This window comes from Spea bombifrons, chromosome 1, assembly GCF_027358695.1.
Source record: "Spea bombifrons isolate aSpeBom1 chromosome 1, aSpeBom1.2.pri, whole genome shotgun sequence".
NCBI classification, from domain to species: Eukaryota; Metazoa; Chordata; class Amphibia; order Anura; family Pelobatidae; genus Spea; species Spea bombifrons.
The window spans coordinates 3819708-3832735 of NC_071087.1; the positions used below are offsets into that span (position 1 = coordinate 3819708).

Here is a 13028-nt window from a genome sequence, read left to right on the forward strand (position 1 = left end):
TATACGCACAGCATGGGACTGGAAGGGTTAATAGCAGCACAGAGCATGGGTCAGGGAGTGTTAATAGCACAGAGCATGGGACAGGAAGAGTTAATATCAGCACAGAGCATGGGACTGGAAGGGTTAATATCAGTACAGAGCATAGGAAATGAAGGGTTAATAGCAGCAGAGAGCATGGGACTGGAAGGGTTCATAGCAGCACAGAGCATGGAAGTGGAAGGGTTAATATCAGTTCAGAGCATGGGACTGGAAGGGTTAATATCAGTACACTTGGGAGGTATGTCTCGGGCAGGGAATTCTAAATAAACGATAAACATATTTTTTGCCAGTTTAGCTGAACTCGCCCCCTGTGGGCATCACCCCTCTATACCAACGCGTGTTACCCCGCCCATCTCCTGCGCTGGGTGACAGGCCCCTCCCTCCTCCTTGACCTTCCCCTCCCCTCTCCATCCTCTTCTGTATGACATGCCCCTCCTATCCCCTGCTCTGTGTGACAGGCCCCTCCCCTCCCTGTCCTTCTCTGGGTGACATGCCCCACCCCTCCGTGTCCTCCTCTGTGTGACATGCCCCACCCCTCCGTGTCCTCGCCGCTCCCCCATTGGCTGCCTGTTCTCTCCTCTGTCTCTGTTATTTTTCGAATATAAATGCGCAGAGGGAGCTGCGGCCGGCAGACTCGGAGGGCTCGCGGGAGGCAGCTGCTTGTTGCCCCTGGTGACTTCTTCTCGGCCGGGGCTATTAGTCAGGGAGCCTTATGTAGGGTGCAGGAGAGAGAATTCCCGCTGCGGCTGCTTGCATTTACCCCCCTGAGCCCCCAGTAACTGCCCCGGACCCGCCGCCCCTGCTGCTTCTGCATTTCTTTGCACTCCTTAATTCTTTATTTTATTATTTTTTGCACATTTTTTATTAATTACATTTTTGTATTTTTTGGCATTATTCTTTTTTTTTGCGCCGGATTTGCCCCCGAGGATGGAGTTGGAGCACATGCTGAATGATTTCAGCCCCCAGCATGCACAATCTGCCCCTCGGCCCTGCCAGCTCCCTGGACTATCTTGTGCTCTGAGTGGGGCCCGGGGGCTCCTGGGGCCCGACCCCGGGGTATTGTCCCCCGTCACCAGCCTGGCCTTCAACATGAACAATCTGACCGGCCTTGGGAGGTAAGGGGGCCTGTGTGCGTGCTTCTGGGGGTATTTACTGCCTCGGGGCTGTTGGCATCATCTGATGGGGAGGATGGGGTATTATATGGATGCTGCATTCCTGGGCAGGAAAGGGTGGCACAGCTGCATGCCGAGAGTGCATAATCTGCGGGGCAAGAACGCAGGATCAGGGTCTATTCTGGGGGGCATTGGCCTGGATCAGGGTCTGTTCCGGGGGGCATTGGCCTGGATCAGGGTCTGTTCCGGGGGGCATTGGCCTGGATCAGGGTCTGTTCCGGGGGGCATTGGCCTGGATCAGGGTCTATTCCGGGGGGCATTGGCCTGGATCGGGGTCTATTCCGGGGGGCATTGGCCTGGATCAGGGTCTGTTCCGGGGGGCATTGGCCTGGATCGGGGTCTATTCCGGGGGGCATTGGCCTGGATCGGGGTCTATTCCAGGGGGCATTGGCCTGGATCGGGGTCTATTCCAGGGGGGCATTGGCCTGGATCGGGGTCTATTCCGGGGGACATTGGGCTGGATCGGGGTCTATTCCAGGGGGGCATTGGCCTGGATCGGGGTCTATTCCGGGGGGCATTGGCCTGGATCGGGGTCTATTCCGGGGGGCATTGGCCTGGATCGGGGTCTATTCCGGGGGCATTAGGCTGGATCAGGGTCTATTCCGGGGGGCATTAGGCTGGATCAGGGTCTATTCCGGGGGGCATTGGCCTGGATCGGGGTCTATTCCAGGGGGGCATTGGCCTGGATCGGGGTCTATTCCAGGGGGGCATTGGCCTGGATCGGGGTCTATTCCAGGGGGGCATTGGGCTGGATCGGGGTCTTTATAAACATTTGTGGCTCATCGTTCTAAACGCGGAACAGTCGCTCTGGAAACAGCGGAATGCGGGTTCTGCACATCTAGAACTTTTGCTCTAGAACAGCCTTTTGGTATTTCTGGTCCTTAGGTCTGATTGCATGCATATGTGGTGTGTGTATAGTATGTGTGGTATGGGTGTGTGTGGTATGGGTGTGTGTATGTATGTATGTTTGATATGTATAGTATGGTATGTATATATGTATAGTATGTGTGGTATGTATGATATGTATGTATAGTATGTATGTATAGTATGTTATGTATATATGTATAGTATGTGTGGTATGTATGATGTGTATGTATGCATGGTATATATGTAGGTATGTATAGTATGGTATGTATAGTATGTATGTACGTATGTATAGTATGGTATGTATATATGTATGTATGTATAGTATGGTATGTATATATGTATGTATGTATAGTATGGTATGTATATATGTATGTATGTATAGTATGGTATGTATATATGTATAGTATGTATGGTATGTATGATGTGTATGTATGGTATGTATGTATGTATTGTATGGTATGTATATATGTATAGTATGTATGGTATGTATGATGTGTATGTATGTATGTATGGTATGTATATATGTATAGTATGGAATGTATATATGTATAGTATGGTATGTATATATGTATAGTATGTATGTATGTATAGTATGGTATGTATATATGTATAGTATGTATGGTATGTATGTATGTATGGTATGTTATGTATATATGTATAGTATAGTATGTATGTATGTATAGTATGGTATGTATATATGTATAGTATGTATGGTATGTATGTATGTATGGTATGTTATGTATGTATGTATAGGTTTATAAGCCCTCTTTATTGGTGACTATAGATCTATAGATGTAGTTTTCTTGTGAATCAGTTAATAACGATGTATGTGGGATGTATGGCTCGGTGTTTTTTGCCCCCGCGTGGGGCAGAAGGGCCAGTGTCTGGGGCCCAGGCTGTGGAGTGATGGTCTGCGCATGTTACATGTATAGGAGATAGAAGAACCCCGTATCTCCCCCAAATGACGGAAATTCTAAATATCCATTTTTAGCCAAGTTCCTTCAATGCACATGCGCCCTCTACCACCTCTGCTGGGTGGCTGTTACTCTTATCTACCACTCTCTCATGATGCACTCTCTATGGCTGTAACCTTATGGATCCTTTAAATACATCAATCATTTTCACTCTGCACATAAATAAAAATCAATAATAACCCTTTGAGTGCCGCATTCCCCCGCGGGTCACATAGCAGTAAGAAGCATCACCCTCCTGACCTCCACTCGTTACAGATAACAGCCCCCCCCCCCGCTACCTGCCAACAAACACCTTCTATTGTCACGCGGGGCTTTCAGAGTTTTTTCCTCCCCGGAGGTCTCATGGCACGTTGCTAAGTACCGGGTTAATTACTTAACCTGCACAGAAAGATAGAATTTTATTTATTATGAAGTTTTACGGAGACGGCGGTAGATAAGTGGAACAGCCTCCCGGCAGACGCGGTAGAAGGAATGTAAACATGCCTCGTGGTACTCCCTGTTGTTTTAGAATTATTCCGGCCCGATTTTCCTAATTCCTAAGCCCCCGGCACGCGGTGAGGCCGGCCGGTGGGCTGGTTGCCCAGCCGTTGCTGACCAGGGATTAGCCTCCTGTGATTGGCCGAGTTGTGATTAGCGGTTTAAGTGTAATGTTTCACCTTGAATGCTATCTTCCCCCAATTAATCCGCGTTATCCTGCCACTTAATCTTTACCCCGAGGGGCCCTTTTTTCCCTCCCCAGCAGTGAGATTGATGGCAGACAGAGCCTGGGGGGTCTTCTCTCATTCTAACACCTCCCTTATTGTCCCCCCCCCAGCCATTCGACACATGCGGCTGGCGTGGGACCCCCGTGGCTGCTTCTGACTCGGCGCATGGCAATAGCCAATCACTATATGCCTTGGCCCGATGCATTTTTTGGTGTTAGATTGTAAGCTCTTAGGACTAATATGTAAAGCCGTTGAGTATTGATCCGCTCAATCAATAAATCACTCGAACGCCGTACTTTGTTTTTCAGCCAAACCGATACACCCAAAAGAAAAATGGGGCTGGCGTTCCCGAGCAAGATGTCGTCTCTGTCCCGGACGGCCTCCTCGGACTCCACCGACTCGGGTAGGTTTCTAGGATTTAATCAAATTAACACATTTCCCACAAATCTCACATCTGTATACCATGGGGGCAGCCATAACTTCTTATTATCAGGATCTGTATGGTTATTCCTCCCCGTTGCCCTGGTCACCGAGGCCTTTACTGGTTTTAACACGGAACCGCGGAACGCAGTGGCAGAAATGGGCAATTATTTTACAGTTTATATTTTTTATATTATTGCTTTAAAACTAAATAAATAAAAAAAAAACAATAAAATAAAAAGAAATCAAATAAAAAAATAATTCCAAATAAAATGCAAATATTAAAATATAAAAATGTAGATAATATTTGAAAATGATAAATAAAAAAACTATAAAAGTAATTTAAATTATAATAGAAATTAAGAAAACCCCAGAAACTATTTAAAAATGTCAAATAAAACAGTAAAATGAGACGTGTAAATAAATGGCGTGAGAGTGTGTATTGGGAGGCCCGTCCGTCGTCACGGTGACGGGGTCGCTGCTCATGCTCGTCCTTCCACTTCCTCGTAAACAAACCGCTTCCTTTCTGCCTCCGCAGGCCTCTGCTTGGATTCTCCGAGTCCGCTGGACCCGAGTGTCGCCCGCGAGACGTAAGTTACCCCGCGCCGTCACTTCTCTGCTGACTGTGTGTGCGAAAGTGTGAGTGCAGGTGTATGTGTGTGAAGTATATGTGTGAGTGCAGGTGTGTGTGTGAGGTATATGTGTGAGTGCAAGTGTGTGTTTGTGTGGTAGGTATATGTGGAGTGTGTGTGAGTGCAGGTGTATATGTGTGAGTGAGTGTGAGATATATGTGTGAGTGCAGGTGTGTGTGTGTGAGGTATGTGAGTACAGGTGTGTGTGAGGTATGTGAGTGCAGGTGTGTGTGTAAGGTATATGTGAGTGAGAGTGCAGGTGCGTGTGTGAGGTATATGTGTGAGTGAGAGTGCAGGTGCGTGTGAGGAATGTGTGAGTGCAGGTGTGTGTGTGAGGTATATGTGTGAGTGTGTGTGAGAGTGCAGGTGTGTGTGTGTGAGTGGCAGGTGTGTGTGTGTGAGTGCAGGTGTGTTTGTGAGTGCATGTGTGTGTGAGTGCGGGTGTGAGGTATATGTGTGTGTGTGAGTGAGGTACCGTATATGTGTGTGAGTGTGGGTCTGTGTCTGAGTGAGTATGTGTGTGAGTGCGAGTGCGGGTGTGAGGTATATGTGTGTGTGTGCGCGCGCAGGGACTTTGTTTGGCAAGTTGATGAACCAAATACGTTATTCCGTCCGCCTCTGATCTTTCTGTTTACAGGAACCGATGCCAAACATAATGCCCCCGGGGTAATTACCTCCCACGCCTGCCGTAACGGGAGATTAACCCTTAATCAGTCGTTGGTCTCGTCTTAGATTCAGGAGCCGTATGCCTATCCCATGCATGTTTAATCCCCTCACTGTATTACCCTCTACCACCTCTGCTGGGAGGCTGTTCTACTTATCTACCACCCACTCAGCAGAGTGAAGTCTTTATTTTTCTGCTTCCTGTTGTTTGCAAACTTTTGCAACACAAGAAACAAAAATGTTACAAAGAAATATTGTCTTCCTCGCTGTGCGGACACATTTCTACAGAGAGTGGTAGATAAATGGAGCAGCTTTCCAGCAGAGGTGGTAGAGGGTAATACAGCAAGGGTATTATGCATACATGGGAAAGACACACGGCTCCTGAATCTAAGACCAGGCCAGCGGCTGATTAAGGTGTTTGGGGGGGGCGGGGGTACATATCCATACATCTGCCCCCCGCTGGAATGTAGGGGCAGCTGCTGCGTGAGGCGCGGAGGATGGAATCTGATATAACAACTGCGGCCCTAAGAAGGCGGCTATTCAGCCGGGTATTGAGGCTCCTTTGTTGTGGCCCCGGCTCGCGTTACACGGGGGGGAATAATCAGATTCTCCTCATTGTGATTATTCCCAACATACAAACCCCTGGGGCGAGCGGACGGGGGGGCAGACGAGGGGAGCGGACGGGCCAGATCTTTGCACGAGGCTATTCCCACAGCAATACGCTTTAACCCTTTCCCTGCCGCGTTGTCTGGAGCGCTCTGGGTTTTTCTGGGGGGTCCCAGCGCAATCCCGTAATGTTTGGGCCGGTGGGGGGGTCTCCTGCCCGCGCAGGGGTTATTGTGGTCCGGCTCCCAGAGCAGCACGTAATAAAGCAAAGGGCCGTCAGCCCTTCAGCTCAGCAGAGTAGTCCGAGCCGAGCCCTGCTCTCCCAACGGCTGTCATTATTAATCTTGATTTATGGATAGAGGACAGCTGGCAGCTATGGTTATACCTGCAGGGGCAGGTGCGGCTCTTATCTGTGTTTGCTCTGTTAATGCCCCCCGCTCTCCAAACTTCTGCCCCCCCCCTTATGTGTCCCGCTTATCAGAGCGATAGCAGCAGCTGGGTCTGTCGCCCCCACATCTGCCCCTGACTCAGTGTGGCAGGTGGGCTTCTCTAAATACCCCCCCCTGCCCCCAGCTCCAAATACATTAAACATCTGCCCAAATTCCTTCACCTCCTCACCCCCCCCAACCCCGGCTGGAGACCAAGGACAAGGGTACTGTGTGCCTAACCCTTTCATTGCCAGAGGTGTCTTAAAGGGTTAAATAGGGTGAATACAGGACTGACCAGAGGCCACAGCAGTCACTTTTTCATTCTGTGCATTTTGGATGAGAGGCTTAGATGTAAGGAAGGTTTACTTTACTGAGAGTGTGGTAGATAAGTGGAACAGCCTCCCAGCAGAAGTGGTAGAGGTTAATATAGTGAGGGAATAGGCGTATGGGGGGGCAGCTAGAATTGGTCAGTGGCCATTGATTGCTATTTGCCCACCGTGGCCCCTTTTAATAATCTACTTCTTCATACAGGGGGGTGGGGGTTACTGGCTGGGGTATGAATGGAAGGGGGCAGTAATTGTCGGGGGGAGAGGGGGGTATAGAATGTGAATGTCCTAAAACACAATGATAATCTTAGTGAATGGCTGCGGTTAATTGGGGGGGGGGCGTGTGTGCCATCTGCCGGCCCCTGCTCATTCAGTGGGCCGGTGGGGGCTCGGGGCACGTGCTGGATGGGGGCAGACGTGCTGCCAGGCTAGAGGCGGTTTCAATGCCACGTTTCCTGATCACGCAGGCAGACAGCTGCCGGGACATATGGCTGCCGGGGGGGCTGGCAGACAAAGCCCCTCATTTGCATACAGGTGGCAGGCGGTGACCCCGGTGCCCGGCAGCCGCAGTGACCCCCCCTCACAGCACGCGCTATACAGACCGCCGACAAAAGGCTTTTGTCCGGGACTCTGCGCCTAATCGCCTCCTTTCTTTGCTTTCTGCCGGGATTAAGGATGCATTTTATATATACATATACAGCATATATATACAGCATATATATATATACACAGGGCATATATATACAGCATATATCACGGGGAGCGGGAGGGGCTGAACTGCTTCATACAGCTTTGTATGTCCCGCTGGCCCGTTGTGTGTGTGTGTGTGTGTATATATATAATATATGTAGGTGATGTATATGTATATATTATGTAGGTGATATATATAGGTGATATATGTAATATACGTTGGTGATATATATGTATAGGTGATATATATATATAATATATGTAGGTGATATATATAGGTGATATATATAATATATGTTGGTGATATATATGTATAGGTGATATATATATAATATATGTTGGTGATATATATGTATAGGTGATATATATATAATATATGTTGGTGATATATATGTATAGGTGATATATATATATAATATATGTATAGGTGATATATATAATGTACGTATAGGTGATATATATAATGTATGTATAGGTGATATATATAATATATGTAGGTGATATATATAGGTGATATATAATATATATATATAGGCCGCCGTGTTACTGAATTCCCGTCTCTTTCCTCGCAGGTTCCATAAAGCTATTTTAGAAGCCGGAATCCTGAGCAATGAGTGAGTGGAACGGCAGCTTCAATCCGGCTTTATTTTATCTACAACTTTTACATATTTTACTTAATTTATTTAAAGAAGGCATTGATTGATTTATTGATTGGTTATCGGTAGAGGGCAGCGAGGTCGATGCGCTGTGGGGAACGCAGCACCGATGTAATGCATTAATATTATTATTATTATCAATGATCATTATTATCATTCATTATTATTATTATTATTATCATTCATTATTATTATTATCATTCATTATTATTATTATCATTCGTTATTATTATTATTATTATTATTATCATTATTATGATGATTATTATTATTAGCATTATTATCATTCATTATTATTATTATCACTATTAGCATTATTATTATATATCATTATTATTAGCATTATTATCACTGTTATGATTAGAATTATTGTCATTCATTATTATTATGATTATTATATTATTATATAGTATTATTATTATTATTATCATTCATTATTATTATGATTATTATAGTATTATTATTATTATTATTATCATCTGATTTTTTGCGGTTATTTTCGCTTTCCAGATCCAAGCTGCCGATCCGGAGAGTGTTTTCTCTGCCGGTAAGTGTGTCAGATATTCTGCGTTTGGGCTGAGGAGGTGGTTTCTGATTGGTCGGGAAATATGTATATATATGTAAATTAGCAATGTATTGGCGCTAAATGTATTAACGCTAAATGCCGGAATCGGTGGCTTTTAGTGAATGTTTGACTTGAAGGATCTGTATCTAAGTTGAGCAGCCTCCCAGCTGAGGTGGTAGATAAGTTGAGCAGCCTCCCAGCTGAGGTGGTAGATAAGTGGAGCAGCCTCCCAGCAGAGGCGGTAGAGAGTAATACAGTGAGGGTATTAAACATGCATGGGATAGACATACGGCTCCTGAATCTGATTAAGGTCTTTACAGCAGGGGTAATGGGATGGGGCTGATGGGACAGATTCTATATGAGGGTATTAAATTAAAAGCCCCTGGGGGTAAGTGCAGTTTTCACCCCTTTTTTTTTTTTATCACAGGTGACTCTTCAAGGAGGCAGTCCTGCCTTACGAAGGTTTTCCCTCCCCGATGACCTGGAAGCCCCCAGACCCCTCGCAGCCGCTAAAGACAATAAGGAAAATGTAAGTGCCCCCGGGAGGGTAATTAACCCCGCGGTGTAGGGGTAAATGCCGAGGGAGTTGGTTTCATTGACTTTCACACGTCAAAAAAAATAAGGTTTAACCTTTTCAATGCCAAAAGCTCACACTCGGGGACAAATCTCACCCATTCGGCCCCATCCGGCCCTCCTAGTAAAGACTCAAACTTAACCAGTCGTTGGTCTCGTCTTAGATTCAGGAGCCCTATGTCTATCCCATGCATGCTTAATCCCCTCACTATATTACCCTCTACCACCTCTGCTGGGAGGCTGTTCCATGCATCCACCCCCTCTCAGTGAGGTAAATGAAAGTTTTTTTTCTTTTCCAGGAGATATTTACGTTTAAGAAGCCGTCTCGCCGGCCCTTCGCCTGTTTCAGACTTCGTGTCTTTGACGGCGGCGATGAAAAGGACGTCTTTTCTGGCAGGCCTATCTCTGCCCCCTCCCTCATGGTGAGTGCTGCTAAACGCGCGCCGCGGCCCGATCGCCTCGGTTTATTTTAATCGCTAGAACGGCGCGTGCTCGGAGCTGACGGGAGTTTGCTTTTTTTTCCGCCCCAGTGTTACACCCCAGAGAAGAAAGGTCTCCACCTGGAGGACGAGAGCCCCATTCGCCTGCGCAAGTCCTCGCTCACCTACTCCATGTGCAACGACGACGAGGACGATGGCTTCATGGAGATCATGGACGATGAGGAGGAAGCCAAGGTACTAAGATGGTGATAGGCTGATCTGTTTTAAGGATGGAGGACAAGGCAGGGTAGTGGGTGCATGGTGCAGCCATCCAGGGGAGGTGGTAAGGGGCAGTCGAAGATTTTTTGGTGTAGATTTAAAGCCTGAGTGAGAAGTTAAGGCCGAGTTTGTGTTTTAATGGACTTTTTTGGACCTTCAGGGGGAGTCGGACGTCCCGTCGGGCATGGAGAATCTGCTCACGGCCCCCTTCGTGAATAAAGAAGATGCAAACGATGCCGTAAGTCTGCCCCCCCTGAAACCTGCGCCCCCTAAACTTATTACCCCCAGAAACCTGCCCCCCCAAACGTATTACCCCCTGAAACCTGGCACCCCTGAAACCTGCCCCCTAAACGTATTACCCCCCTGAAACCTGTGCCCCCTAAGCTTATTACCCCCAGAAACCTGCCCCCCCAAACTTATTACCCCCAGAAACCTGCCCCCCCTGAAACCTGCGCCCCCTAAACTTATTACCCCCAGAAACCTGCCCCCCCTGAAGCCTGCCCCCTAAACGTATTACCCCCCTGAAACCTGTGCCCCCTAAGCTTATTACCCCCAGAAACCTGCCCCCCCTGAAACCTGCGCCCCCTAAACTTATTACCCCCAGAAACCTGCCCCCCCTGAAGCCTGCCCCCTAAACGTATTACCCCCCTGAAACCTGCCCCCCCAAACTTATTACCCCCAGAAACCTGCCCCCCTGAAACCTGCACCCCCTAAACTTATTACCCCCAGAAACCTGCCCCCCCAAACTTATTACCCCCAGAAACCTGGCACCCCGCATGCCGCCGCGTTATTAATGCCCCCCTCTCTGCCTCCCTCTGGGTCTCAGGATCTGGTGATGAGAAGCAAATGCCGCCGGCTCTTCCGCTCGCCCTCCATGCCCAGCACGGTGATCCGGCCTCTACTGAAACGCTGCGACCGGCCCGAGGACGGGGACACGCCGGTCAAGACCAAGAGACACAAGATTCTGACGGCCGCCCCCCGCGACGAGGCTCCCGACAACCAACCGGTGTGTGTCCTTCATGTAACGAAGTGGCTGATTGGTTGGGGGAGGAGAAGGGAGAGACGGTCCGGACAGGAAGTTGATGGGTTAATGCTGGCTCTGCCACCGGCTGCCTCCCATCTCGGCTTCCAAGTATTTTTTTGACTCTTCTTCCTCCCCTTTCAGAAGATGAAGCTCGGGAGGTCCAAGTCGCTGTGCGTCTCCACCGTCGAGCAGATCTTAGACGGCGACACGAGAGACCTGATCGGAGACTCCACCAAGGTGAGAGACCGCCATAGACACGGCACAGGGGGTCCTAGAGCGTGCGTCACGTCGGGGGGGGGTTCTAAAACGCAAAGTGTAACCTGATTGGTCGTTTCCATCACATTGATTCTCTGTGTCATGTTAGGCTTCGTTAACCCCGCGCTTTATTTTGCAGACGTATTTATTGAAGACGGTAGAAGGGAAGCACCAAGATCTGAAATACATCACTCCGGAAATGGTGAGGAAAGCAAAGACTCGCACATTCTAGAGCCTTCCGGTCGTCGCTTAATAATCCTTATTAACCGGCCTATCAGACGCGCCGCATCGCCAAAAACTCACCCCCTCCCTCCTTCCCCCCGACAGATGGATGCCGTGCTGCGCGGCAGATACAAGGATACGATAGAGCGCTGCGTGATCGTGGACTGCAGATACCCCTACGAGTACGAAGGGGGCCACATCAAGGTGAGGATCCGTCATAAAAGCCGCCACGCGCACTCTAAACACCGCCAGGAGATTCTCCGGGGATCCCGTGAAGCCCCGGCTAGCCGGTCACCGGGGATTGTGATTGGTTTAGAGTGCGCGTGGATTTTTTTACTTGATTTTGAAGGCTCGGCGCGTTCGATAGATTGTCCGTGGCGGCCACGAGACTCCGCCCCGCGACTTATTCCCATGCGTACGGAATGTATATATTCTTTGCTTCCCTCAGGGTGCGGTGAATCTACCCCTGGAGCAGGACATCGAGGAGTTCTTGCTGAAGGAACCCATCGTACCGTCCAGCGAGGACAAGAGAGTCATCATCATCTTCCACTGCGAGTTCTCCTCCGAACGCGGGCCCAAGATGTAAGAACCCCCCCAGAAAAAAAAAAAAAACAGCCGAAATTGTAGAAAGAATCCTTTTTTCCTCCCCGATAAAATATATCACATTCGATAATCAGTTTTTTTTTCCTGACAGGTGCCGCTTCGTCCGAAAACAAGACCGGAACAAAAACGAATACCCCAAACTCCACTACCCGGAGCTTTACGTCCTGAAAGGGGGCTACAAGGACTTCTTCCCGAGTTTCCAGGTGAGGAGGGGGCTATGTACTGGGGGGGGCGTCCCCCATAAACCAGATGATAAAACATATCCCCGCGTCGGCGTTTATGGCGCCCGTTCCGGGTCTTTCTACAGCTGACCCGGAACCGCAGGGCTCTCTCTCGCTCGGAGCCAAATGCCTTAAATCCGTGTTTGTTTTTCCCCCCCAGTCCCACTGCGAGCCCCAGGCGTACCGACCCATGCACCACGAGGATTTCAAGGAGCATCTGAGACTCTTCCGCTCCAAGAGCCGGACGTGGGCCGGGGACAGGAGCAAGCGGGAGATGTACAGCCGCATGAAACACCTGTAGGCGAGGAACGCGGGAGGACGGGCCAGGAAGATCCCGCGTGGAGCCGCACGGATCCGCTCAGGGGCCCCGGTGGGCGGCGGCCTGGCGGGGGGGGGCCGTCAGGGATCCAGCCTTTCTTTTTGGAGGTTTTATCGGCTTGGAAAGCGGGCGTTGTTGGGGCGAGAGATGGAAAGTCTGTAGACCGCCGATGACTTTCATTGGACTCCTGAGGATTATTAACGGAACCCGGTCCACAAAGGCGCTGGATCCTGCTCCCCGTGGATCTCGTGAGTACACTGCCACTGACCCATCCCCCGGGGTGGAATAACTTGAAGATCCTTATGATGGACGTTGGGGAAAATCCCGCCGACAAATTCCTTTCTGGATCAACTTAACGCCGGAGGAGAGGA

The 13028-nt window shown here is 49.0% G+C and overlaps 1 protein-coding gene across 2 annotated transcripts; it reads left to right on the top strand.

Annotated features, from left to right (window-relative positions):
• Positions 1–639: 639 nt before the first annotated feature.
• On the top strand, positions 640–12728 carry CDC25B (cell division cycle 25B). Of its 2 annotated transcripts, none has more exons than XM_053458071.1 (16): positions 640–1154; positions 4065–4159; positions 4715–4766; positions 8094–8135; positions 8688–8724; positions 9170–9271; positions 9615–9737; positions 9846–9989; positions 10174–10251; positions 10840–11019; positions 11179–11274; positions 11432–11494; positions 11620–11718; positions 11963–12096; positions 12209–12320; positions 12499–12728. In XM_053458071.1, the coding sequence occupies exons 1-16, from the start codon at positions 967–969 to the stop codon at positions 12637–12639; spliced, it is 1686 nt and encodes a 561-aa protein (XP_053314046.1). In that variant the 5' UTR covers positions 640–966; the 3' UTR covers positions 12640–12728. The 2 variants fall into 2 exon arrangements, with proteins under 2 accessions (XP_053314046.1, XP_053314047.1); XM_053458072.1 differs by having other exon boundaries at positions 11182–11274.
• Positions 12729–13028: the final 300 nt, after the last annotated feature.

Coding starts and splice junctions, on each gene's coding strand:
- CDC25B (XM_053458071.1), top strand. CDS start 967: ATGGAGTTGGAGCACATGCTGAATGATTTCAGCCCCCAGCATGCACAA. Junction 9,990..10,173: donor ACGATGAGGAGGAAGCCAAG/GTACTAAGATGG, acceptor TTGGACCTTCAG/GGGGAGTCGGACGTCCCGTC. Junction 12,097..12,208: donor TCCGAACGCGGGCCCAAGAT/GTAAGAACCCCC, acceptor TTTTCCTGACAG/GTGCCGCTTCGTCCGAAAAC.